At 44.2% G+C, this 23,764-nt stretch overlaps 1 protein-coding gene and 1 long non-coding RNA gene across 3 annotated transcripts; one reads left to right on the top strand and one right to left on the bottom strand.

The window, feature by feature from the left end:
- The first annotated feature begins 939 nt into the window (after positions 1-939).
- Positions 940-13,430, top strand: ELOA (elongin A). The gene is made up of 11 exons (XM_072975133.1): positions 940-1,404; positions 5,793-5,849; positions 6,587-6,693; positions 7,242-8,430; positions 8,773-8,887; positions 9,658-9,813; positions 9,902-9,999; positions 10,826-11,006; positions 11,304-11,415; positions 11,916-12,097; positions 13,051-13,430. The coding sequence occupies exons 1-11, from the start codon at positions 1,252-1,254 to the stop codon at positions 13,110-13,112; spliced, it is 2,412 nt and encodes an 803-aa protein (XP_072831234.1). The 5' UTR covers positions 940-1,251; the 3' UTR covers positions 13,113-13,430.
- A 5,770-nt stretch (positions 13,431-19,200) lies between these two features.
- LOC107033581 (uncharacterized) lies at positions 19,201-23,738 on the bottom strand. 2 transcript variants are annotated; one of them, XR_012079407.1, is made up of 4 exons: positions 23,591-23,738; positions 23,207-23,372; positions 19,980-20,048; positions 19,201-19,618 (listed from the first exon to the last, which is right to left on the bottom strand). It is a non-coding gene; the product is annotated as an uncharacterized lncRNA (long non-coding RNA). The 2 variants fall into 2 exon arrangements; XR_012079408.1 differs by having other exon boundaries at positions 23,566-23,712.
- Between the last annotated feature and the right edge of the window lie 26 nt (positions 23,739-23,764).

The raw sequence follows: 23,764 nt of genomic DNA, 5'->3' as shown, positions 1-23,764 counted from the left end.
GATAAATAAACAGCCCAGTGGCAAGACAGGATAAGTGGACAGTTTACACCTTGGAAAGTATTAGTTGCAGAAGAAAAAGCACCAAGCAGAGAGGTGAGAACACAGGCGGGAGGGCTTCTCAACATAATGAATGAAATCTCATTTGAAGAAGCAATTTATATTGTTTTTCTTTTTGAAGAGCCGCTGGGCTTTCCCACATTGGGTGAGAGGTCAGGCTCATCCATTGCCAAATTGCTGACAGTGATCTGATTATGATGTAATCCGATATGCTCTAGTCAAACTCGATGTAATCGATGCTGGTATCTTAAACCAATCTTAAACTGTTCTTTTTAGTAGTAATACTTGTAATAGTAAAATTTTGCACTCCTAGGATGAGGGTAAGGGTACCTCAAGGATGGTGTCTTGGCCTGGCCTGATTAAGGCCCTACTGCTTTAGAGGAAACAGCTACTCATTCATTCACTCATTCATTCATTCAAGAAGTATTTAGTAGGATGTCTCCGTACCAGACACTTTTGGGGGAAAATGAGACACAGGCTATTACCTCATGTAGCTAAACTATTCGACTTTTGACAAATCCGTTTCTCCCTCTGGGCCTCAATTCCTCGACCTTTTCAGAGATGCGCATTCACAGTGGACTTGAGCTGTTTAGATTCAAATTCCAGTGTCACCTCTTTCCTGTTATGTGACCACATGCAAGTTAATTTAGTTTCCCTGAGCTTCAGTTTCCTCATCTGTAAAATGGGGATGATATAACTCGTTTCACTGGGTTGTACTCAGGGTGAAATTAAGCTCCTACTGGCCCTTAGTGCGCCCAATCTAGTGTCGTCACTAGCGTTAATCCCCGTTGATTCCCTGAGCGGCGGACCCACCCTAGAACTACACACAGGTGTTCTTTAGGGCGTGGCTCACAGCGTTCGGAGGATGGGGGCGGATTAGGGTTTATAAAGCTGGGGTCCGGCGCTGTGGCCTCATTTCAACTTGGCTAGACACCGGAGAGGTCTTCCAGGCCTTGGCTCCGCACACTGAGGACCAGATGCGGGGCTTCCCAGCGGCGACCAGTGCGGAGCCGGCGCGCATGGACTAAGCGTCCCCAGCTCCCCGCGCGCGCTGCCCGGGGTGCGCGCTCAGGAACGGGGACCCCAGCCCTGGGGGCGGGGCCTGCAGCTGGCCGGCCCTCACGCCCCGCGCCCCCCAACCCCCACTTCACCGAGGCCCGGAAGGGGCCGGTTGCGCTTCCGTCTCCGCCGGGGATGCACGGAGGGCGGAGCTGCGGCCCGAGGACGCAACGCGAGCCCAGTTCCGGCGAGGAGGCCGCGCCAGTGACAGCGATGGCGGCGGAGTCGGCGCTCCAAGTTGTGGAGAAGCTGCAGGCGCGCCTGGCGGCGAACCCGGACCCGAAGAAGGTGAGCGGGTGGGCAGCGCAGAGCGCAACGGGCGTTGGGCGCCGTGCGGCCCCGTAACGGTCCCAGGCCCGAGCGCTGCCCCTTCCCGACCGGCTGAGGCCGTGGAGGCTCGAACCCGGAGCGCGGCCCCGCTGGGCTTCGGCCTGCGATCTGGAAGTTCGTGGCCACTGGCCGCTACCCACGCGGTGGGACCCGGCTCGTCGGGCGGCGCGCCTCGGCGGGCCGGGCCTCCCTGCTTCCCGGGCCGGGCCGGGCCGCCCGCGGGCTCCGGGCGGGCCAGGGCGCGCTCCGTGCGGCCACCGCGTGCCGGGAGCCCTCCCCCGGCGTCCGGGGCCAGCTGTTTCCTGTCGGGAGAGCTCGCCTGGATTTAACTCCTGCCCACTCCGTTCCTTGTCCTGCGAAATGTTTCTTATTTCTTAGTGTCTTTTCATGTTTGTTGAGAGAAGGTGGTTCTGCCTGTGCTTGATGGAGTCTAGGTTCCGTATGTGCTCCTGCGTCTCAAAGAGACGTTTTAATTGCTTCTCGACTTGATACTAGGACGTCGACCTTTTCGCTTTCTCAGTAAATCTCTTTCAAAACAAAATAAACCTTTTGTCGCCTAGCTAAAAACTTAGGTTGTAATTGGAAGGGAAAAAAAGAGGAGTTGGAGCTAGATTTCCTTCTGGCCGTGATAGAAAGTAGAAAGGTAAGAGCTACCGTTTCTGGCTGCTGCGAGTGATGGGCGACCATTTTTAGTTGTACTCAGGTAGTTCCCTCCACCCCCAACTGTTTTCTTAAGTTAAATGCATTATTCTCTCTCTCCGACTTTCTGCCATCCCGCTTCTTGATGTCTGGGAGAGTATCTGGTGGATGTTAGAATTTTTTTTTTTAAGTGAAATACACTGATGAAAACGCTCAAGGTGTTTGACATTCTCTGTCAGCATTATAGCTAGAGTGCACAGTCCTGAAGAGTTGGATCTCTGAGCCACATAGTGGTTTTTGAAGAAGTAGTAATACAGGGAGGCAGTCAACATTAAAGTGGTTGAGGACATTTGAGATCTAATCCATTAACCAGCCACGGGGTTACACTGGGGGATGTTCTTTGCTAAACCAGTTTCCTCACCTGCTTCTTCCTAGGATTAAACCAAACGACGGAAATGCTCAGTAGATATAAATCTCCACTCTACGATTTTTCTTGAAGGCCCCCTTTCTCTTCAGCTTGTTTCCAGCCTGTCATAAGTGACGTTTTCTCCCTCCATTTCTAAAGGCTGCTCACAGCATCTCACTATCAGATCACTTTTTAACTCTGCTCATTCATGCCTAGCTTAAAGATTCACTTCTTCAGGAAGATATTTTAGCTTAAAGTCTGTGAATTTAAATAAATGCTTTCACTAGTTTTGTGTTATATTTTCTATCGTGGCTTCAGTACCTAGTGGACAGGCATATTTACAAGTTTCTTTTTACAGTAACCCTTTGTGGGCATCTAAAAATGGTCATTATTTCTGAGTACTAGCTTGTTTTTCCAAGCACTGTAGGTTTGTGTCTGATTTTTAAAACCTTAAAGCAATATTATGTAACCCCCCCAAACCCCTCAATTTGGTCTCCCATCAGGTTTTTTTAAAAAATGCACCATGTAGAACCTATAGTCATTTTCCCACTAGAATTTAAATTTTGAAGTAGCTTTTTGAATAGTTGATGTGTATGAAATTTCAAATGAAGAAAGTTTGTTTGATTTCTCATCCTACTTGAACTATCAGTGACTATTGTGAGTATCTGGGCTTTCTCTTCCCAGATAGAAAATCACTCTGAAGTTCTGGCTTTGCATCATGAAGATCATTTTCGTGAAGGGCACAATAGTTGGCATTCACAAATGAGCCAATGCAGAGGGAAAACTGCAAGCTGGCACACTGGCCTTCTTCTCAACCTTCTGTTAACCCAACAAGCTCCCACAGGTTGTTCCTGAAACTGCAAGATGATTACATAGCAGTACTGAATTTGCAACTAAATTTTGATTTCAAACCATTATTAGCCAAAGAGTTGATTCCACACCTATGTTCATGGATTTTTCTGGCATTAAATATAGGTGTTTAACTGTCACTATGTTTTCCATCTGTGATCTAGGCTTTCTTGGAGAAAAAAAGTATCAGGCAGACCAGGGTCGCTTGGTTCTTACTATTTACGTGGAAATAGTTTTCATGGCTGGTAAAGTTATTTGTTTCATGTCACATTTTAAGTATGGAAACTACCAAGAACACAGTTTGAAGGCAAGTGGAGAATGAGGGGTCAACATTATTACATCTTTTGCTCTTTGGGTTGAAGCAGTGTGCAAAGATCAACTGAGATTCTTAAGCGTGGACTATGCAAATGTTTGACATTTCTCAATGACCTGTTACCAGTTCTTACAAACCCTACACTGGTCCCTGGGTTTGATAACAGCAAGTTTCCACCTACATGAGGATGCCCAAAGTGCGTTCTTTACCTTTTGAATGCTTTGTTCTTTCTCAAACCTCATTGAAAGTAGAGAGGCTCTGAAGCCCTTTTTCTCTTATATTGGGCTAAATTGGTTTGTAAGTCTCCAGGGTTTTATTTTTGTCTGCTTTTAAGTCACCCTTACCAACCCAAAACAAAATATAAAGGCAGCATTTACTCTTCCAATTAGTGCTAGGCTTTGAGATGAACACACCTTCAGTGATGTCTGGCCCCGTTCTTATATGTTGTCTTTGTAGAGGTCCTGGGATTCTTTGTCCTGGTGGTGACCTTCTTTCCTCTTGGACTCTAAACTGTCTGACAAGGTAACACTGAGTGGGAGCTCTTTTGCTTTGTTCTGAGTATGTTAAGAGGCACACGAACTACTGCTCCATTTTCTTTTCCTGTCTTCTAAGGACAGTGTTTCTGTGTTGGATGTTTCTCTGAGTTTTGTAGTACATGCTGTGGTAAACACACTTACTTGCTTGTTAGGCAAATTACCTGACCTCACTAAGCTCAGTCTCAATATCTACAAAATGGGGAGAATGATATCCACTTTATAGAGTTGGTTAATGAGGATGAAATGAGGCAACACATGTAAGAACTTAGCACAGTAGCAGACACAGTAGATAGTATATAAATGCCTTCCAGGGTATGGCATTAACCTGTTTTTAACCTTTTCAATAATTGTAAATTTTCCTTTAAGAAAACAAATTGGCATTAATCTTTACACCTATAGCTTGAGTGACAAGAAATACATATATACATTGTCCTGAGTTAGATGGTGGTGATCGAATTTGAAATAGATGATAATTTTCACTCAGCTATGAAGGTGAAACTCCTTAGATACACCACTTGACTTCTCACTTTTTTCCCAGTCAAACAAGATTATCACATGTGGTCCAACTGCTCTGCCTAGCGACCATTTTCAGTAATTATTGAAGTAGAACGACCAGAAAAACATACTTGCTACTCCACCTAATAGCACCATGGTGAATTGTAGCCTGAGCAACACATGGAAAAAGAGCAGATCTCATTATCAGATATTGTACTATAAAGGCATTTAAAGAACAGTCAGTTGATGAATGAAATGATTAGTAAGAAGCATTTATTGAGCTTTTGTTGCATTCTAGTACTATGGCTAAGGACTGCGTATGGCTCGTCTCTCTGAATGCTGTGAAGTAGGGACAGGATCCAGTTCCTATTTTGGAGATGAAGTAACTGAGGTTCAGAGAGGTTACTGACTTGCACAAGAGCACCCCGCAAGGAAGTGACAGAGCCAAGTGAAGCTTGTCTCTGACTCTGGAACTGTCTTAACAGCTCTGCTATCCTGATTTTGACCTAGTTTAAGGGACTACAGAAAGGAAATTTGGCCAAACCCAGATCACTTCTCTAATCTACCCCGACATTTTGTGTCCACCATTTGCAGCTGCAGAGTTCTGATTCTAGCAACTTGAAATTGGTCTTGGCTTCCCAGTTTTATCGAAAAAATACTATGACTTTTCCTGGAAACATGATACCCTTTACCTAAGATACCTTTTCTCCTTTTTACTTTCTTCTGTACTGGCTCCATGAGTAATTTCCTAAAACTGGCACCTTTTCAGAAATTCTCCTCAAAACTGGGGCAGAATGATAGTTATGGGTGACTGTTATTAGAGTTGGTAGGTTTGATTCTCTCAAGTCGTCTTTCTGTTGGTGCAGCACAGTGGTTGAAATCCTGGAATCTAAAGCCACAGACATGAGTGAATCCTGCCCTGCTTGCATCCTGGGGCAAGTAACTTTTTTTGAGGCTATTTTCATACTTGTAAAATACGGATAATAACCATACTTAATACTGTATAACATGTAGAACAGAGTAAGCACTTAACCATTAGGTATTCTTATTTGTTCCAGTGAATGATTATGATTTTATAGAAATTAATGTTTTTTTATTCTCTCTGCAGCTACTGAAATATTTGAAGAAACTCTCCACCTTGCCTATTACAGTAGACATTCTTGCGGTAAGAATTGTGTAATTTTAGATATTATATGATGATATCCCATCCCCTTCCCAGTGGGAGAGATTGTACAGTAGGATTAAGAGCATGGGCTTTAAAAGTGAAAAAACCAGACGCAAGGCCACATATTGTATGGTTTTAGTTATATGAAATGTCCAGAATAGGCAAATCCATAGCTAGAAAGTAGGTGAGTGATTGCCAGGGGTGGGGAGAATTGGGAGAAACAGGGTTTCTTTCTAGTGTGATGGAAATGTTCTGGAAATAGTGATGATTGTGTAGTATTGTGAATATTCTGGAAACCAATGAACTGTACCCTTTAAAATGGTTAAAATGGTCAAATTTACCTCAAATTTTTTTCTAAAAATTAAAAGAACATTGGCTTTGGCATTTAGTTCTAGATTCAAATCCAAGTTCTGTGACTTTAGGGTGTTCCTTCTTTGTAAAATGGAGCCAATTCCTGCCTCATAGAGTTGTTATAAGGATTGATTCAAATACTGTATGCAGTGTTAAAGTTCTGTAAGTATTTTAATTTAGTGTTTTCTTTTTCTGAGTCTGGCATATTTTGCTACTGTGTGTCATTAGAGGTTTGGGGCATTGACACAGTAATTTTGTATTGAGACTTGACAGGTATGTTTTTAGAAGGAAGTATTGGTTTGTTGAGAGCAGGAGGCCTTATTTCTTTACAAAATTGTGAGCCTAGTTCCACAACTCTCTAACGATTCCTTTTGTCAACTTTGTAGGAGACCGGTGTTGGAAAAACAGTAAATAGCTTGCGAAAGCACGAGCATGTTGGAAGCTTTGCCAGGGACCTAGTGGCCCAGTGGAAGAAGCTAGTTCCTGTGGAACGGTAAGAAAAGTTTTTCTTTATTATTCCTTCTGTGTCTTACTTAAAACATTTATTCTGCCTCAGTTATAAAAATAATTCATGATCATTATGGAATATTATAGAAAACAGTTAAAAAATAGAAATAAGGATAAAATTTCTTACAATTCCATCCAAGAGAAGTATTACTGACATTTTGGAATGTTTCTTTGTAACCTGTTCTTAAAAGGCATTTTTATATAATTGTGAACTAATAAAAATTACAGCCCCTTCTTATGTAACAAATTAAATATTTCCCTATGTTCAAAGGCTTAAGCATTTTCATATCCACAAGATATTTGATCTTTGTATCCTGTAGTTAAACTTGTCATTTTCCATTCACTAAATATTTGAGTTTTCCCGATTTTAAAATTTAGTTGAGTATCTTTGAACAGAATCCATTTAATCTTGTCCCAAGACCTCGTTTGTAACTCTGTGAACTCTTCATCTCTTTTGTGAGTTCAGGTTCTGTGACTCTGTCCTCTGAACAAGGATTACCCTGAGATTTATATCTGCTTTTTCTTTTATTTTAGAAATACTGAGCCTGATGAACAAGATTTTGAGAAGAGCAATTCTCGAAAGCGCCCAAGAGATGGCCTTCAGAAGGAGGAGGAGGTAGAGGGGGACTATGCAGAAAGCTGGAAGGCCTCCGGCAGCCGGTCGTATAGTCCCGATCAGAGACAGAGAAAACACAGAAAACTCTCAGAGCTCGAGCGGCCTCACAAAGTATCTCACAGTCACGAGAGGAGAGACGACAGAAAGAGGTGCCACAGAGCTTCTCCAGTTTACTCTTCGGACCACGAATCTTCTGATTATGGCCACGTTCAGTCCCCTCCGTCATCCACTAGTCCTCATCAGATGTCTGTGGACCATTACAGATCCCTGGAGGAGGACCACCAGCCCTTTGTTCCACACCAGAAGCCTGGCAAAGGCCACAGCAATGCCTTTCAGGACAGACTGGGGGTCAGTCAAGAACGACTGACCCCCAGTGAACCCCAGGGGAGAGAGGTCGTGAGTCAGAGCAAGGAGCACAGATCTTCCCATAGAGAAAAACGTCCAGTGGATGCCAAAGAAGATGAGAAGTCTTCTTTGAGCAGAGAAAAATCACACAAAGCCACCTCCAAAGAGGAAAACCGGAGGCCACCCTCAGGGGACACAAAGGAGAAACCACCCTCCAGTGGTGTCAAGAAAGAGAAGGAAAAAGAGGGCAGCACAAGGAAGAAGGTTTTGCCCCCCTTGGAGGTGGCTTCAGACAACCACCTTAAAAAGCCAAAATATAGAGACCCAGAGAAAACCAAATCAGACAAAAACAAGCAAAGTCTGGAAAGCTTAGACATAGGCAAGGGGGCAGGAGACCCATTGCCCAAGGTGAAAGAGAAGGTTTCTAACAACCTAAAGACTCAAGAAGGGAAAGGAAAACCTTCTCTATCGGATAGAAAGTCAGCAGGCTCCTTCCCTAAAAATGAGGAGGCAGATATGGATGATGAATTTGAGCAGCCCACCATGTCTTTTGAGTCATACCTCAGCTATGACCAGCCCCGGAAGAAAAAGAAGAAGATTGTGAAAACTTCAGCCACAACTCTTGGAGAAAAAGGACTTAAAAAAAATGATTCGAAAAGCACTAGTAAAAACTTGGACTCAGTTCAGAAATTACCTAAGGTGAATGAAAACAAGTCAGAGAAGCTTCCGCCAGCTGGAGCCAATTCAGCCAAGCTGAGAAAGGTAACCCTTGCAGCCCCTTCCCATTCAGAGCACCTGTTCCTGCAGAACTTCCCAGGATGCCCCCACTGCTGTTTTGCTTGTCTGGCTTTTCCATGACCTGTTGAATTTCAGCTGGAAGTAATTTTCTTCAGGCCTTTCTAGCTGCCAGAGTCAGTAGTACCCAAGGCAAGTATTTTCTAAGGTGTCCCATTGTGCTGGGCCCATCTCTTATCTCCTGACGTAGGTGGTGTCAGGCATGGCTGTTGCCCCTCCTCTAGGCTGGATCTGCCTGTGAAGCCATCTGCCGTGGCAACACTGTGCTTGTAGAAAGAGGCTCTCCAGTCACTCCTCTCTTCTCTGTAGGTCCCCAGCGACGCGTTGCCAGCGTTGCCAGACCTTCCATTACCTGTGATACAGGCCAATTACCGTCCCCTTCCTTCCCTTGATTTGATGTCCTCCTTCCAACCAAAGCGGAAAGGTAATCTTCTGTATCTTTTCTTTTTAAAGGGAAAAAAAATTTTTTTTAATTCATTCATGATCTGTCACCAGATTTTGGTGCATCTCCTAAAGAGCACAGGTTCTGGAGTTGGATGGTTTTGGTTTGAATCCCAGCTCTGGCTTCTACTACAGGTTATATGAACTTGGGTAATAGCTTGATTTCCTTGGACTTCAGTCTTATATTCTGTAAATGGGAATGATAATGGTATCTGCCCATGAAGTGGATTGAAAGTGATCATGCTGGTAAAGCTCTGAGCTCTGGGTTTTTTCCACATAGTGTTCACTAAATCTTAGCTGCTATTACCATCAGCCCTTTATTCTATACGTGCTACAGGGGCTTTAAGAAAAAGTCTAGTTTTAACAGCAAAGGAATTAGAAGCTACATTGGTGCCCCTTAGCAAGAGACTAAAAGATGGATCATGGTTCATCCACACAGTGGCACCTTTGCACTGTGTTAAAAAAAAAAGGTGAGGGGGTAGGTAGAAAGTCTGTGCACCGATGTGGAATGATTTCTAAAATGTGGTAAATGACAAAATGGTACTGAGTATTTTATTAATTGGTTAAAAAGGAATAAAATAAATATTAGCTTATTTTTGCATAGACTGAAAGGAAGCACAAGGAACTGGTAGAATTGGTTGCCTTTGAGAAAGGGAACTGAGAGGCTGAGGAATGGGGTGGGAAGGAGTTTTCACTATATAGCTTAGTGCCTTTTATAACTAACATTCCTGTTTTTCTTGCCCTGCCTTACAGCACTATCCTCACCCCAGGAAGAGGAAGAAACTGGATTCACTGGACGAAGAATGAATTCTAAGATGCAGGTGTATTCTGGTTCCAAGTGTGCCTATCTCCCCAAAATGATGACCCTGCATGAGCAGTGCATCCGGATACTTAAAAACAACATCGACTGTAAGTCACTTGCTCTTGCTCATTGGGGCAGTGGGACAATGGGCGACTTGGCCACTACTCAGTACTTTTCCCGTTTGATTATCTGCAGCAATCTTTGAAGTGGGAGGCGTCCCGTATTCTGTTCTTGAACCTGTTCTGGAGAGGTGTACACCTGATCAGTTGTATCGCATAGAGGAGTACAATCACGTAGGTATCTTATTTGGATGGGAAGAGAGCAGTTTTCTGGCTTATGTCTCCAGAAACAGCTTTGTCTGTATCTGCCACAGCAATGGGCAGGCAGTGGTGGGATTACGGTTCTGGGCTTTTAAACAAGCATATTTTTAGCACCTGCTCCTGGCATCTTAAGTGGGCCTCTTGGGCTAGAATCAAGGTGAGACTGAAAGGCAGTGGGAGTGGGGACGGGGTGGGCGGGGGCATCACTTCCCATACCTCCCTGGAGCTTGCCTAGTCACAGAGGTTAAGGGATAACTCTGGCAGCACAGCCCCTGGGATCCAGGGCGGGGATGGAGCTTTGTATTGACAGTCAGTGAATACAAGAGCACAGATTGGCTAGGTGTCTTCTAGAGAAAACCAGAGCTATCCTGAAGTCCTCCTAATGCTGGAGATGCTCATTTGAATGCATTAGCTGTCTCCAATTCTGAGGGATCTATAACATGTCCGGCCATTGCTGTTCAGTGTAGTGCTGGAGAAATGCCTGGGTTTGACTTCATCCCAATTCTTCCCCTGCACTGATTTTCTAAAGGGAAAGACTATTCTTAAACTAATTTTTGTGTTGTTTTCTCTCTGAGCCCCACAACCCCCACAAAAGCAGCTAGTATATAATGCATCACACTAAATATTTTTTTTAATTCAGTGATTGTCTTTTTTCCCTACAACTGTGGTATTTTAACATAATACCACTGCTGTGCAGACCAGAAATCATTTGGAAACTGGTCACCCCTGGGTGATTAAGGATGGAAAAGACATATGTAAGAGGGCTTGCACGTAAGTGATGTTCTGGTTCTGATTTTAGGTGTTAATTGAAGAAACAGATCAATTATGGAAAGTTCATTGTCACCGAGACTTTAAGGATGAAAGGCCAGAAGAGTATGAGTCGTGGCGGGAGATGTACCTGCGGCTTCAGGATGCCCGGGAGCAGCGGCTCCGAGTCCTCACGAAGAACATCTTGCACGCACATGCCAATAAGCCCAAAGGTAGGGGGCGGGCGGGTCTGGCGGAGTAGTGAGCCCTGTGCTCTGGTAATAGCAGGGCCTTGGTGGGCTTGGCTAAGGTAGAACCTCTGGCTCCTAAATCTCTCTCTTATTTGCTGAAGAGGGCAGAGGTGGATTGTTTCTTCTGCCACCACCCATGCTCCCCTGCAGAGGGGCTGATAGTCCCCTACCTTTGGAAGCACTTGTTTTCAAGCCTTTATCTCTTAATAGCATAGATTACTAAAATAAGAGCAGCATCTCAGCTCAAGAAGGCAAATATTGATCACCATTTCCCCCCAGGCCGACAAGCAAAAATGGCCTTTGTCAACTCTGTGGCCAAGCCACCTCGTGATGTTCGAAGGAGGCAGGAGAAATTTGGAACAGGAGGAGCAGCTGTGCCTGAGAAAATCAGGTGAGAGAGCCCCAAAGCCTGTCATTCAGCCCTGAAGCAGCCCAGGGGCAGGAAGCAATTCATTTTAGGGGTGAAAGCATGGCTTCTTGAGAGTGGGTTCTGGAGGCTGACCTTGACCTCCCTGAGCCTCAGCTTCCTTGACTGCCTTTCAGCGGGGTCAAGATTAAATGGAGAACAGGGCTCGACTTCTGAGAAACATTCCCTAATACTTTCCCTTTCCCTATTTAAACAAAAGACCTATTAACTGTGGTGACTAAGTTATCTAAGTACGTTAGCATTTGCGAAATACAGATTTATACCTACACAGTGAAAAGTTAGTCGAGGTCATCATTCGTTTTGAAGGGCTACCACTGTCATTTCCAAGCCATCACCAGAATCTAGGGTGCTAGGTCCACTGGTCAAAGCCACAGAACTGAGTCCTCAGACCAGCCAGCTCAGGTTGCTGACACCGAGGGCAGATTTCTCCTGTTCTGGACTAGCAGCTGTGCTCTGTGTCCCAGGATCAAGCCAGCGCCATATCCCACGGGAAGCAGCCGTGCTTCCTTCAGCAGTGGCAGCAGCAACAGCTTTAACGCCAGCCCCGAGGAGCCAGCCTATGATGGCCCAAGCACCAGTGGCGCCCACTCGGCGCCTGTGGTCAGCAGCACTGTTTCCTATGATCCTAGGAAACCGACTGTGAAGAGTAAGTAACTTGGGGTTCCCGCTCAGATATTTCAGAGCTAGTATTTGAACCCCTACTGTCATTACTGCTGCTTCATACTTTGTGTGTTAGATGCGGCACATGTGATGCCTTGCACACAGCTGGTCTAAACGTCTGTGCCTCCTTTTCCCCACTTTGTTCATATTGCGTAGTTCAACATGTATTGTTGAAATTATGTTCATAGTGAATACTCATTTTGGTACTCTTTTTTTTTTTTAATTCTTTTTTTTAACCTGAATGTAAACCTGTTTCTCTAGGCAATAACATACAGAGTTCATAACTATTATTATTAACAGCTAAATGATCTTATTGAAGTTTTATAACCTTATAACCCCAGCTTCCCAGTATTTAATTTCCATATCTAGTTGGGTCTATTGCATATTTTACTAACTTTACTACCATAGACTATCTCCAGTCTTCTAAGGGGGTGTCCTACCGTAAGCATCATTCTGTATTTACTTCAGGGCCCACAGGAGGGCGGGAGTCCTGACCTAGGCTTTGGCTGGGCCCAGGTTAACTAGTCTGGAGGGCAGGCTAGCCCTTGGGTGGTATTTGCACTCAGCTCATCTCAGACCTGTTGCTACACTGGACAGACACGAGTAGGAGGGGGTGCTTTTTGCTGGTTTGGATATTGGTGAGGCAGAGTTAAATTACGGCTCAGAGTGGCCTTTAGAGTCTGGCAAGGATTGAATTCCAGTTCTGCCACTTACTGTACAGGGGCCAGTCTGAATCTTGGGGAGGCTGTGAGAAGTGGAGAGTGATTGTCAGTGGCCTGGCAGGTGCTGCTTTTAGGTGGTGCTGGCAGGTAGCTGCTGCTCGTATCCATTTGCCTGGCTATGTAGAGCCAAGAGTAGAAAGGCTTCGGTTTGATTGTAAACTACAGGTGCCCAAAGTGCCATGGATCCGAAACAACTGCCTTATTTCTCTTTTCACAGAAATTGCCCCAATGATGGCCAAGACGATTAAAGCTTTCAAGAACAGATTCTCCCGACGATAAACGGAGGACTTGTCTTGGAGATGAAATGTTGGGGGAGGAATACAAGGACAATGGGGGTTGGGGAATGGAACTTCTAAAGGAGACCAGACTCTTTGGCTTAGTGGAAACTTTTGGCCTCCAAGTCGTGCACAGCGAGCAGGTGCCGTGCCTGTGCCCGCAGCCACTGCCTCCCTGACTGGAGAGCACTTCAGAGTTCTGAAGATGTGAAGCCTCATTCTCACTGAGGATTTTAAGGTCAATTGTACCTTTGTTGTTAATTAGCTTCTTTGTAAACTATAAGACATAGTTTTAATTAATAAATATTGCCCCCAGATTGTATTTATATTACCCCCAGTTTTTCCCCCCCAGTCCTCTATCACACACTTAGCCTTTTATTTTTGGGGTCCTTTGTTAAAGTTAGACAAAAGCCTAGTGAAAGCCATTCCCCTGTCCCAGTTCCTCTCTCCTGAGTGGACTTTGGTCCAGAGGGAGGACTGGGCGTCCCCAGAGCCTGTGTAGTGCCTGCTGCACGTAGGGGTGGGGGTCCTGGGCTGCCTGTCCTGGGCGGGGGGAGCCTTGGCATGGAGACGGAGTGTTCAGGTTAGGCCTCCACCTCCGAGACCCTTCTCAGTGTTGTTTTGAGGTGCTATGCAGGTGCATCTCTTTCTCATTAAATTGTATTTATTAAGGGAAATTATTTGGAAAGGCCTAGAGTCTTTACCCCATCCTTTTTGCCTGGTCCCGCTTTTTTTTTTTTTTGAGGCTCACTAGAGGGCACAGAATCTCAGTGTTTTTACAATTTCCAGTTTCTAATTCAAAGCTTTAGGCTTTTTTCCTCCTCTATTTTTCCTTCTCTCCACTGGCATGGGGGCAAAACACAAACATGTGGCAGGGCTTTTTGTAGCCCTCCAAATACAACTTCACAGTTTTAAAAGCCAGCACTTTATTCTCTTGTTCCCTGTGAATTGCTACTGCAAGTGAATGGTTTTAAAAGTTGTAATGGTATGTTGGAGATTAGCTTCGTTTTTGCCTTTAAAAGATAAGATCATGAGATTGGTAGAGCACAACAGTTTGCTGTTTTATAGAGAACTTTGTAGCTTGAAACTCTGCTTTTTGAGTCTTTAAGCCAGAATTTGGAGGGAAAAACCAGCTTAAGGAAAGTGAGCTGTAGCATCAGGATGGGGGAGAACCACAAGGGCACCCAGGCTTGGGAAGGAAGGATCTCACTTTCTAGTTGGCACAGGGGCAAGACCAGAACTAGGAAGACTGTGTCAGCTCCCTTTGTGGCTGTTGAAGGGCACTGATCTAATAGACTGCTTGGTGTGACCCAGGTAGAAGTAGATACTATAGATCTGAGGTGCGCATCCCTAAGAAACCTGAGAAGCAGACTGAGGGCATGGTTAGTGTGGCAGCCCATGGAGCTTGACAGTTTGTCCCTTTGATAAGCTCACTCAAAGCCCAGTGTGTGGAGCCCACTGTTTTTAACCATCCTGGAGATCTCTAACTTAGATGGCAGAGCAGTGCAGCAAGAAGTCTGTATGGCAGGAGCTGCACTGTTCAGTGTGTGTTGCTGTGCAGGGTGCCCAAGGGATGCAAGTATTGCTGTGTTTTAATTTGCTGTATTTTTGAATTGGGTAAAGTATTATTTCTCTTGATCACTTGTTTTACCATTCCACCCCTGTCCCCCAGCCTGTCCCCCAAGTCTGATGTTAGGAAGCCTCTTACTTAAAACCAGATGAGCATCTGGGTCAGCTGCCAGACATCTGTTGCCTAGAATAGCTTCCTCTAGGTGTCCACCACCTTGAATTTGTGTCTTATCTGTGTGTTTAAGTCTTTGCCATTGAAACAAGTTTTTCAGTTGTGTGTGATTTAATTTCCTTTACTAGGAGTCTTTAGGTAGGGAGGGAAGAAAAGACACATCCCAACATCACTACCCATTTTTGGTATATAAAGATTTTGGATCACCCCTGTTTGCACAGAGCCAGATCTTTCCCCTTCCCCCTCCAAGAGTGTCTGTTCTGCATCAGGGGTGTGACTTGGTGAGGAGAGTAAGGAGGGAAGAGGAGGAACTGAATTTCTAAGGGCCATCCTCTCCTGGGTTATTGAAATGGCCGCAGAGCGGACACAGGATGATGTTGAACCCTTGATCTCATTTGTGAAAACTTGTGCAATTTTTTTCCTCTGCTACACTACATACAAATCATCAAATTACAAATTAACTCTCTGATCTTTGGTGTAATGAGCAGTTTTAGGGGAAACTTTTTCTTTCCGGGAAGCAGGAGGGAAAGGAGCAAGGTACCATCTTGCTCTTTATTTGTATTTTGGTCCCAGAATGTAAATACAATTTTCTATGTTACTTTTTTGTGGTAACTACCAAGATGAATATTTTAATTAGATAAGTTATATGAAAAGGCAGGAAAATTCCATGTCTAAATAAAAACAACAACAACAAAAAACACACCCATATGCTGTTATCTTTCTTCCTTTCTCTCTTATTGTGTCAGAGCATGGAAGTTGGTCACGATGTTTAATTCCTTGGGCTGGGCCATAAGGGATGTTGGATTTCTGTCTGTACTGTAGCACAGCAGAACAGGGAAAGGGGAACTCGGAGGGAAGGAACCCAATGAGCAAAGCAAGGAAACGCAGACAAAAATGAGCACCTGGGGGGACCAAGCACTGTCCCTTGTGCACTTGTAACCCTGGGACTGAACTGTTACCCGTTTCAGTTAGAAGCTGAGGCTCAGAGAGGTGAAATAACCAAAGCTGCATAGCTAGGAAGTGGCAGAGGAAAGGATTTGAAACCCAGATTCTCTGACTGCAAAGTGTGTGCCACTCCACATTTCAGTCACTGGTGGGTGTGGAGGACCCAGTTAGGTCTCCGTCTTAACACTGGCTTCCTAATGAGAGCATGAGGGACAAGCAGGCAGCAAGGTGGTGGCAGCAGCAGCTTAGTAAGACCCTGCTGTGCTGGCCCTGGCTGAGCTGCAGGTGCTTCAGCATTCGCTAGTGGAACCAAGGTTCCGGCCCCTGAGTACCGACAGGCTGTATCTGACAGATTTCAACATCTTACGGTAACATGGTTTTACTATCCCTTCTCTCCTAAAGAGGGCATTCCTGGTGTATGATCTGTACTTATTTTTCCCAAGTCTTCACTGGATCTAATTCTCACTATGCATGGAAGTTGTTAATTATGGAACATCGTATCTGATAGGTGACTACCCAGAGTCTGCAAGTTGTCCCTTTGTCCCTTATTAATGCAACATTTGCTGAGCCAGGACCTGTAGTAGACCCTAGGATACAGAGTAACACACAATCAAGTCTGGCGCTCAGTCAGGTAAGAGTAACTGGCCTCACTGGTTACACACCTACCCTGTGCCAGGGACCACTGTCTCATAGATGAATGTTATCTCGATTATCACAATGACCCTACAAAGTAGATTGTTATAACCTGCATTTAAAAAATGAGAAATCTGAAGCACAGAGAATTTAAGAATTTTCCCCAGGCCACACAGTGAGTGAGCTGTGGTGCTGTGTGTTGGTCTGACTCCCAAGCACATGTTCTTAGTCACATTTACCATCTCATACACACACATAGCTAATGTTAGGCTTCTGGAGCAAGGTCGACCTCCAACGCATTAAGATGCCCAAGCCAAGGCCCTAATCATTTCTAAGAATGATTTCTTCTCTCCGCTGCAGGTAACTGATGGCTAGAAGAATCAGTCCTCTGCCTGGCTTATCACCTTGGCAGATGTCCCTTTCACAGGGTTTCTCCCCTAGGGCTCCACATCCATTTGAGTGTCTCCCTGATTATTTGGCTAAATGGTGAAATAGGCAGTTTGTCCACATACGCTCCTAGACTTCTCTTTCTGTGATACCTAGATTGTCTCAACTCTTTTCAGAAACTTTCAAGGAAAGGTCAAGCCATCAAAATCTTATACAGCTACACCTGTGTTTCACAAGCATAGAGTCTCTGGGGTTGAGACCCCAGAGTGTGCATGTTAAAAAAAAAATTCTCCTTACAATGTACATTAAAGTTTGAGAGCTACTCCAGAATTTTCCACAGTTTAGAAGCTCTTCACAGCAGGTCCAAAGGTCAGGGCTGGGAGGCTTGCACACTCAGTCACACAGCAAATACTCGTGTCGCCCCCACTCTGTGTCACTGAATGATGAAGACGTCGCCCCCGCTTCACGGAGCCTTCACCTAGTCGGGGGGACAGTAATCAACTAGCCAAATCATTGTTTAAAATACAGGTTTCTGGGCCCCACTGCAGAAACCTGAATAGATCAGAGGTAGGATCTGGAAATACGTACTTTTTTAAAGGCTTCCTGCAATGAGTTCGATGAGCAGCCTGGTTGCAAAATGCCCAGTGTGGTGGAAAGACAATGCATGAGCTTTGGAATGAGTCAGATCCAGGTTCAAATCCTTGCTCTACTACTCTTTAGCTTTGTGACATCTCTCTGAGCCTCAGTTTCCGCAGCTGTGAAATGGGAATAATGACAACCCACAGGAATTCTGGTAAGGATTCAGTGAGAGATTTGGGGCTCAATAAATTTTAGTGTCCTTCCTTCATTTCCTCTAAATGTAGAATGAAAAGGAAAGTTTTGTTTCCTATTGACGGGAATTAAAGCTTTAGAACACAAGCTAAGAACTATTTGGAGGCCAGTGAGTCCTTCCTCCAGCTTTCCTGTTTCTGGGCCCCTGTCTACTCATCTATTCTTTCAGGTCCCTTATACAATAGTCTCTAATGACCACCGAGAAGACAGATGATTCTAATTTCTTGTCTTAGGGGTCACAAACTCAAATACCAGGAGTTTAGTGTATGACAATGGTAAGTCGTGGAAACAGAAGGAAAAAGATTTATTTACACAGCTCCACCTGGTTGTTTCCAGGTGGAAGGCAGGCCCAGTGTTACATTTTCTGAGCTTTAAAGAAAAGACAAACAAATCTAGACTTCTATGTAAAACTTCCCAGTTTTTAAAACCCTTTGCCACAACTATATGCAATATACCAGGAAACTATATGAAGTGTATAATTTTCCAGAAAAATATAACTTACCAAAATTGACCCCTATAGAGATGGCAAATCTAAACAGACTAATTACCATAGAAGAAATAAAGCAGGAGAACTGTAAGAGAACTCCAGGCCCAAGAAGGTTTCACAGGGGAATTCTTTCAATCTTAAAGGTCAGATAATACCAATGCCACTCAAACTATTCCAAAGCAAAAAGAAGAAGGAGGAGGAGGAAGAGGAGAAGGGGGAGGAAGAAGAAGGAAGAGGAGAAGGAGGAGGAGAAGGAGGAAGAAGAAGGAAGAAGAAGAAGGAGGAGGAGGAGAGGGAGGAGAGGGAGGAGAAGGAGAAGACAGCAAATCTTATGTATGAATATTGATGCAGCTATCCTAAATGTTAGCTGACTCTAACAGCATATTAAAACAAAGAAATCATGCCTAAATGGGGTTCATTAAGGACTGTCAGAATAATCAGACTATTAGGATGAGTCAGGGCAGTAGTTCTCAACTGGAGGTGATTTTTGCCCCTAGTAAGACACTTGGCAAAAAATGTTAAACTTTCCACAATGCACAGACAGCCCTCCGCAGCAAAAAGTTATCTGACCCAAAATGTCAATAGTGCCGATGTTGAGGAACCCTGGACTTGGCTGTGGTGCAGTAACAATTCCCAAATCTCAGTGGCTCGAAGCAACAAAGGTTTCTCACTCACACTACATGTCTACTGAGGATCTGTTAGAACTCTGCTTTATGTCCTCCTCACTCAGGGGCCCAGGCTGAGGGAGGCCTTCTAAGATTTTCAAGGCAAATGAAGAGTATTGCACTGGACCCTAAGCTATGTCCAGAAGTGACATCCATTATTGCCATCATATTTCATTGGCTGCACTTAAATTCAAGGAGATAGGAAGTACATCCATCCATGTGCTTTGATGCAGAACTGGAAAGTGTTGCCAACTCCAAAGGCAATCACCTCTAGTTGGGACTCTCAGGTAATCTGCAAAGCTACCCAGCTTTGAATCCCACACTTTCTAGCTTGAGCTAGGTCACAACCTGTGTCTTAATGTTGTCTTCCAAAAATGAAGAAAATAAACCAATTTTATAGAGCTATCACATAATGCTTTAATCAGTTAAAACATGTCAAGTGCTTAGAATAGTGCCTGGGACATAAAAAGAGCTCAAGACATGCTAAGCCAGGATGTTGATGATGAATTAGGTGAAGTACTCAACGTGGAATTGGCATTTAGTAAAGGATTGTTGTTACTGCTGTCTGAGAAAAATGACTTACTCGAGGTAATCTGGCTGGTACCTGCAGCATGGTGGTTAAGAGCCTGAGCTCTGGGGTCTCAGCTTGGCACCATAGTAAGTACCTAATAAATGTTAACTATTATTTGGAGAAGGTTCAGTGTGGTTAAGAGCACAGCCTCTGGAGGCCCACTACCTGGGTTCAAATCCTAGTTCCATTAACCAACAAGCTGTGTGTCCTTGGGCAAGTTACTAGCCTTTCTGTGCCCTGGTTTTCTCATCTGTAAAGGAAAGATAATAATAGGACACCTGTAATTATGAGTATTGAAAAACAATATATTTTTAAATTGTATAAAATTTTTTAAATTAAAATAAAATTTAGAAAAAGCAATGTAAGTAAAGCCCTCAGGACAGTGCTTGGCACATTATTAGTGCCATATGGCTGTTAGTTATTATTATTATGATACTCTTGGTTTGCCACAAGGAAGCATTGAAAAGTGACAGAAAAACAGCTTGTTTCTCCCAGCCTAATTGAGACAGGAGAGAAGGGAAGATGGATACAAATTCAGCAGTCCTCATGCTACAGAAACCTTTGCAGATGGAGCCCAAAGTAGGAGAAAAAAAAATAGAAGCTTTTCCTACCTGCCCCAGGATATTCCTAGAAGTCAGTGAGAATCCCCATTTGTCCTCAGACATCCCTGCAACGTAGGACTGCAAGAGAAGGGACAGGAAGAGTAAGCAGAGCCAAAAGGCATTCAGAGCTTCCCTGCGACAGCTGGTTTCTTCCAAATCCAATCCTGTTAGCAGCTGCAGTTTCCCATTCAACCAGACGAGGGCGCTGAGCTGAAAGTCTGGTTGGCAATGAGTGAAAAAACGCTATTTAACCTTTTCCTACCCACCAGATGTTGCTGCAAACCTTAAACCCCAAAACTTAAAAGCTTTAAACAACAACATTTATTTCTTGTGATTCTGTAGATCACCTGGGCAGTTCTTTTTAGGGCAAGTTGGCTTGGCTGATTAGTTTGCATTATTTCATATCACCCTCATAATAAAGCCTACAGAGTAGGTATTCTTATTATTCTCATTTTATATGTGACAAATCTGAGGCTTAGAGAAGGTAAGTGACTTACCCAGCAGGCTATACCTAATATTTGCAGGACTGGGGCAAGAGTATAAATGGAGGTGTATTTAAGAAGTTACAAAGGAAGCAAATGAGCTGTTGAATAAAATACAGCCTATTCTGCTACCTTGACAAATAAACCTCCACAATGACCTGGAAGGCCACATGCAGATATCTGAGCCCCGTGGAACTCTGCACTAGAAGGTGATGGAATTGGGGAGAGCAGGACAGTAGCCCTGCTCCCCTTCTCTTTATAGTCCTAAATACGTTTCCTTGCAAGGGGCCTTGAGCACATGTGTGCAGGTGTCTGAACCTGTACACTTGTGTTCTGTTCTAGGGCTTCTAAATTGAAAAGGTCCATCAGGTATCCAACACAATGAATGATTAATGAGCCACAGCACATTTCAGTACACAGGGAACCGAAAGAAGATCTTAAAAACCTCCAGAAAGAGAATGGGGGGAACCTACACCAGAGTCAGGAATAAGAATGGCAAAGCTAGAAGAAACCAGAATAGCTTCAAAATTCTGAGAGAATTCTATCCTCATCCAAATCACCATTTAAATGTACGAGAAGAATAAAGACATTTTCAGTGGTCACTTAACATGTATGGTAGTGTGGTAACCACCTCCAAGGGGCCTCTAATGAGTTCTTCCTCTTGGTATCCACACCCTTATCCTCTTCCCTCTCACACTGATTATGGCTGACCTTTGGTATCATGGAATATTGCAGAATTGACAGTATACGATTTATAAGGCGGGGTCATAAAAGACATTCTGGTTTCTGCTTTGCTCTCTCTTGGATCACTTGCTCTGGTGAAAACCAGCCACCATGTCATGAGGACAATCAAGCAGTTGGATGAAGCGGTCCATATGGCGAGGAACTGAGGCCTCTTGCCAACAGCCTGCACCAACTGGCCAGCTACACAAGCGCACCATCTTGGAAGTGGATCCTCCAACCACTAGTCAAGCCTTCAGAAGACTTGAAGCTCCTGAGAGAGCCAAGCCAGAGCCACGTAGCTAAGCCACTCCCAAATTCGTGACTAGCAGAAACTGTGAGATAAACGTTAATTGTAGTTTTAACCTGTGAAGTTTGGGAGTAATCTGTTACACAACAGAAGATAACTAATACTGGGGGAAAGGGGACAGTGGGGAGTCACGGTGTTTGGTAGTTCTTCCAATCGAAAGGTGGAGTCTATCTCTTCACTCTTGAATTTGGATTTGGCCAGTGAAACTTGATTTGGTTGATGGGATATTAACAAAAACTACAGAAGCTTGTGCAATTGAGTCTTCCCTCTTGTGCTCCTGGAAGTCAACAACTGCCACAGTGTGACTGAGCTCAGGCAGCCTGCTGGAGACATGTGGACATCAGCTCAGCTGACAGCTAATTATCCACTAGACAGGTGGGTGGGGCCATTGTAAACTAATCAGCCAAGCCAGCTTGCCCTGAAAAGAACTGCCCAGGTGATCTACAGAATCACAAGAAATAAATGCTGTTGTTTAAAGCTTTTAAGTTTTGGGGTAATTTGTTACACAGTATAAGCTAATGGATACAACATATTTATTTCATGTATACCTTTTGTTTCAGGAAACTACAGGATGTGCTCAAAGTCTAGTTACTTCCTAAACTCATCTGATCTTGGGCAAGTTAATTCACCTCTTTCAGCCTCAATTTTCCTTATCTTCAAATTGGAGATAACATTGGGTAACACTTTCTATTTCTTAAAGGTCATGTGACAAAGAATTGAGATGAACTACATGAACTACATATATGCTTAGCACAAAGTGTGGCACACGGTGCTCAGTAAATCAGTAAAAGATGACAGTGATGTATGTAAATGACAGGAAAGAATCCAAAAATAAGTAGACGTCATGGGTAAGGCCTGGGTTAGGCCTGCAGTGAGACATGGTCTTTCCAAAGAAAGGCTACTGGATGTATCATTCAATAAACAACCATTTACTAAGCATTTACCACGTGCCAGGCCCTCTGCCTGAAACTGTGATGTGAAAACAGGAAATCAGTCATGACACTGAGCTATTTGAACCAGAACCAAGCTTGCCTATTTCACAAAGAATTGTACTAGGACATCAGAATGTTTCTGAATGGAACTTGAACAGATGGATATTTTAGTTTGCAGCCCTCCATCTTGTCTGGATACTCCAGAGCCAGAAGTGAAGTGCAGAGGATATCCAAAGTATCCCTTAACTCTCTACATCCTGTCTTTTCCTGTCTCCACCAATTTGTAAGGAAGCATTCTATCCTGAAACCAAAATCATTTCAACTCTAAACAGGGGCTTTCCATTTTTTTTGACCTCAACCCACAAGATGAAAAACATTTTAAATTGCACCTGAGTACACAAACCCAAAGCTGGAATGAAAGTACCATAAATTGAGACTTAAAAATGTGTGGCACATTCTGAATTTTTTATTCTATTCTATTGAATTTTGTAAAGCTGGTCACAATCCTCTAAATGGATTTTAAGACCTATTAATGGGTCACAACCAGCTCTTTGAAAAAACTGCTCTGAAATATCACATGAGGAGGGGACGTAAAGATCATCTAGTCCAATCCTTTCACTTCACAGGGGGTAAACTGAGACTCAGAGAGGTTAAATCACTTGCCCAAGACCACACAGCTAGTAAGTGGCAGTGCTTGGATCTGAATCAAGATCTGACTCAACTACTGAATTCTTACCATGTGTTAGGTACTGTGCTAAGTTCTTGACGTGCATTATTTCATTCAATACTCACTGTGATCCTATGAAACAGACACTACTATTCCCACTTGGCAGACGAGGAGCGAAGTCTCAGGATGGGGAACATGACTAATTCGGGGTGTCCACCGTCAACAACAGACCCAGGACTTGTCTCCAGATTCGGCTGTCCATAAAGCCCAGGGTCTCGACCGCTAAGCCCACTGTGAAGAAAGTGGTTATGAAAATGGGTTTGTGAGCTCTAAGCGCCTAAGCGTGCACATGTGAGCAGTGACAACGTTGTGCTCCCCACTCCTCAGGGCATTATCACTGCGCCACCAGCTCCCAAAAGCCATTGGTGGTAAACGAGAGTAGACTTTAGCCTGAGGGGGAGGAGGATTCAAGACCCAGTCCCACCATTTACTCAGAACACCAGCTTAACCTCTCTGCTCTTCAGTTTCAACATCTGTGAAGCTGGGAAAGCGACAGCATCCGACTCCAGGACTGAAAGAGTCAACGTTCATTCCCTGGCTTCTGGAAGCGCTGGTCAAACTGCAACCCTTCTCCGAGCCCCGCCCCGCTACTTTTCCACAAGCGCATGCGCCGCACAGGGGCG

The sequence above is a fragment of the Vicugna pacos genome, chromosome 13, assembly GCF_048564905.1.
Source record: "Vicugna pacos chromosome 13, VicPac4, whole genome shotgun sequence".
Classification (NCBI taxonomy): Eukaryota; Metazoa; Chordata; class Mammalia; order Artiodactyla; family Camelidae; genus Vicugna; species Vicugna pacos.
This window is presented reverse-complemented; position numbering and strand designations above follow the sequence as displayed.

What these genes read in the sequence shown, in the direction of transcription:
- ELOA (XM_072975133.1), top strand. Translation starts at nt 1,252, where the DNA reads ATGCACGGAGGGCGGAGCTGCGGCCCGAGGACGCAACGCGAGCCCAGT. An exon ending in CTTCCAACCAAAGCGGAAAG is followed by an intron (nt 8,888 to 9,657) that starts GTAATCTTCTGT and finishes CCTGCCTTACAG; the next exon opens with CACTATCCTCACCCCAGGAA. An exon ending in ACTTAAAAACAACATCGACT is followed by an intron (nt 9,814 to 9,901) that starts GTAAGTCACTTG and finishes GATTATCTGCAG; the next exon opens with CAATCTTTGAAGTGGGAGGC.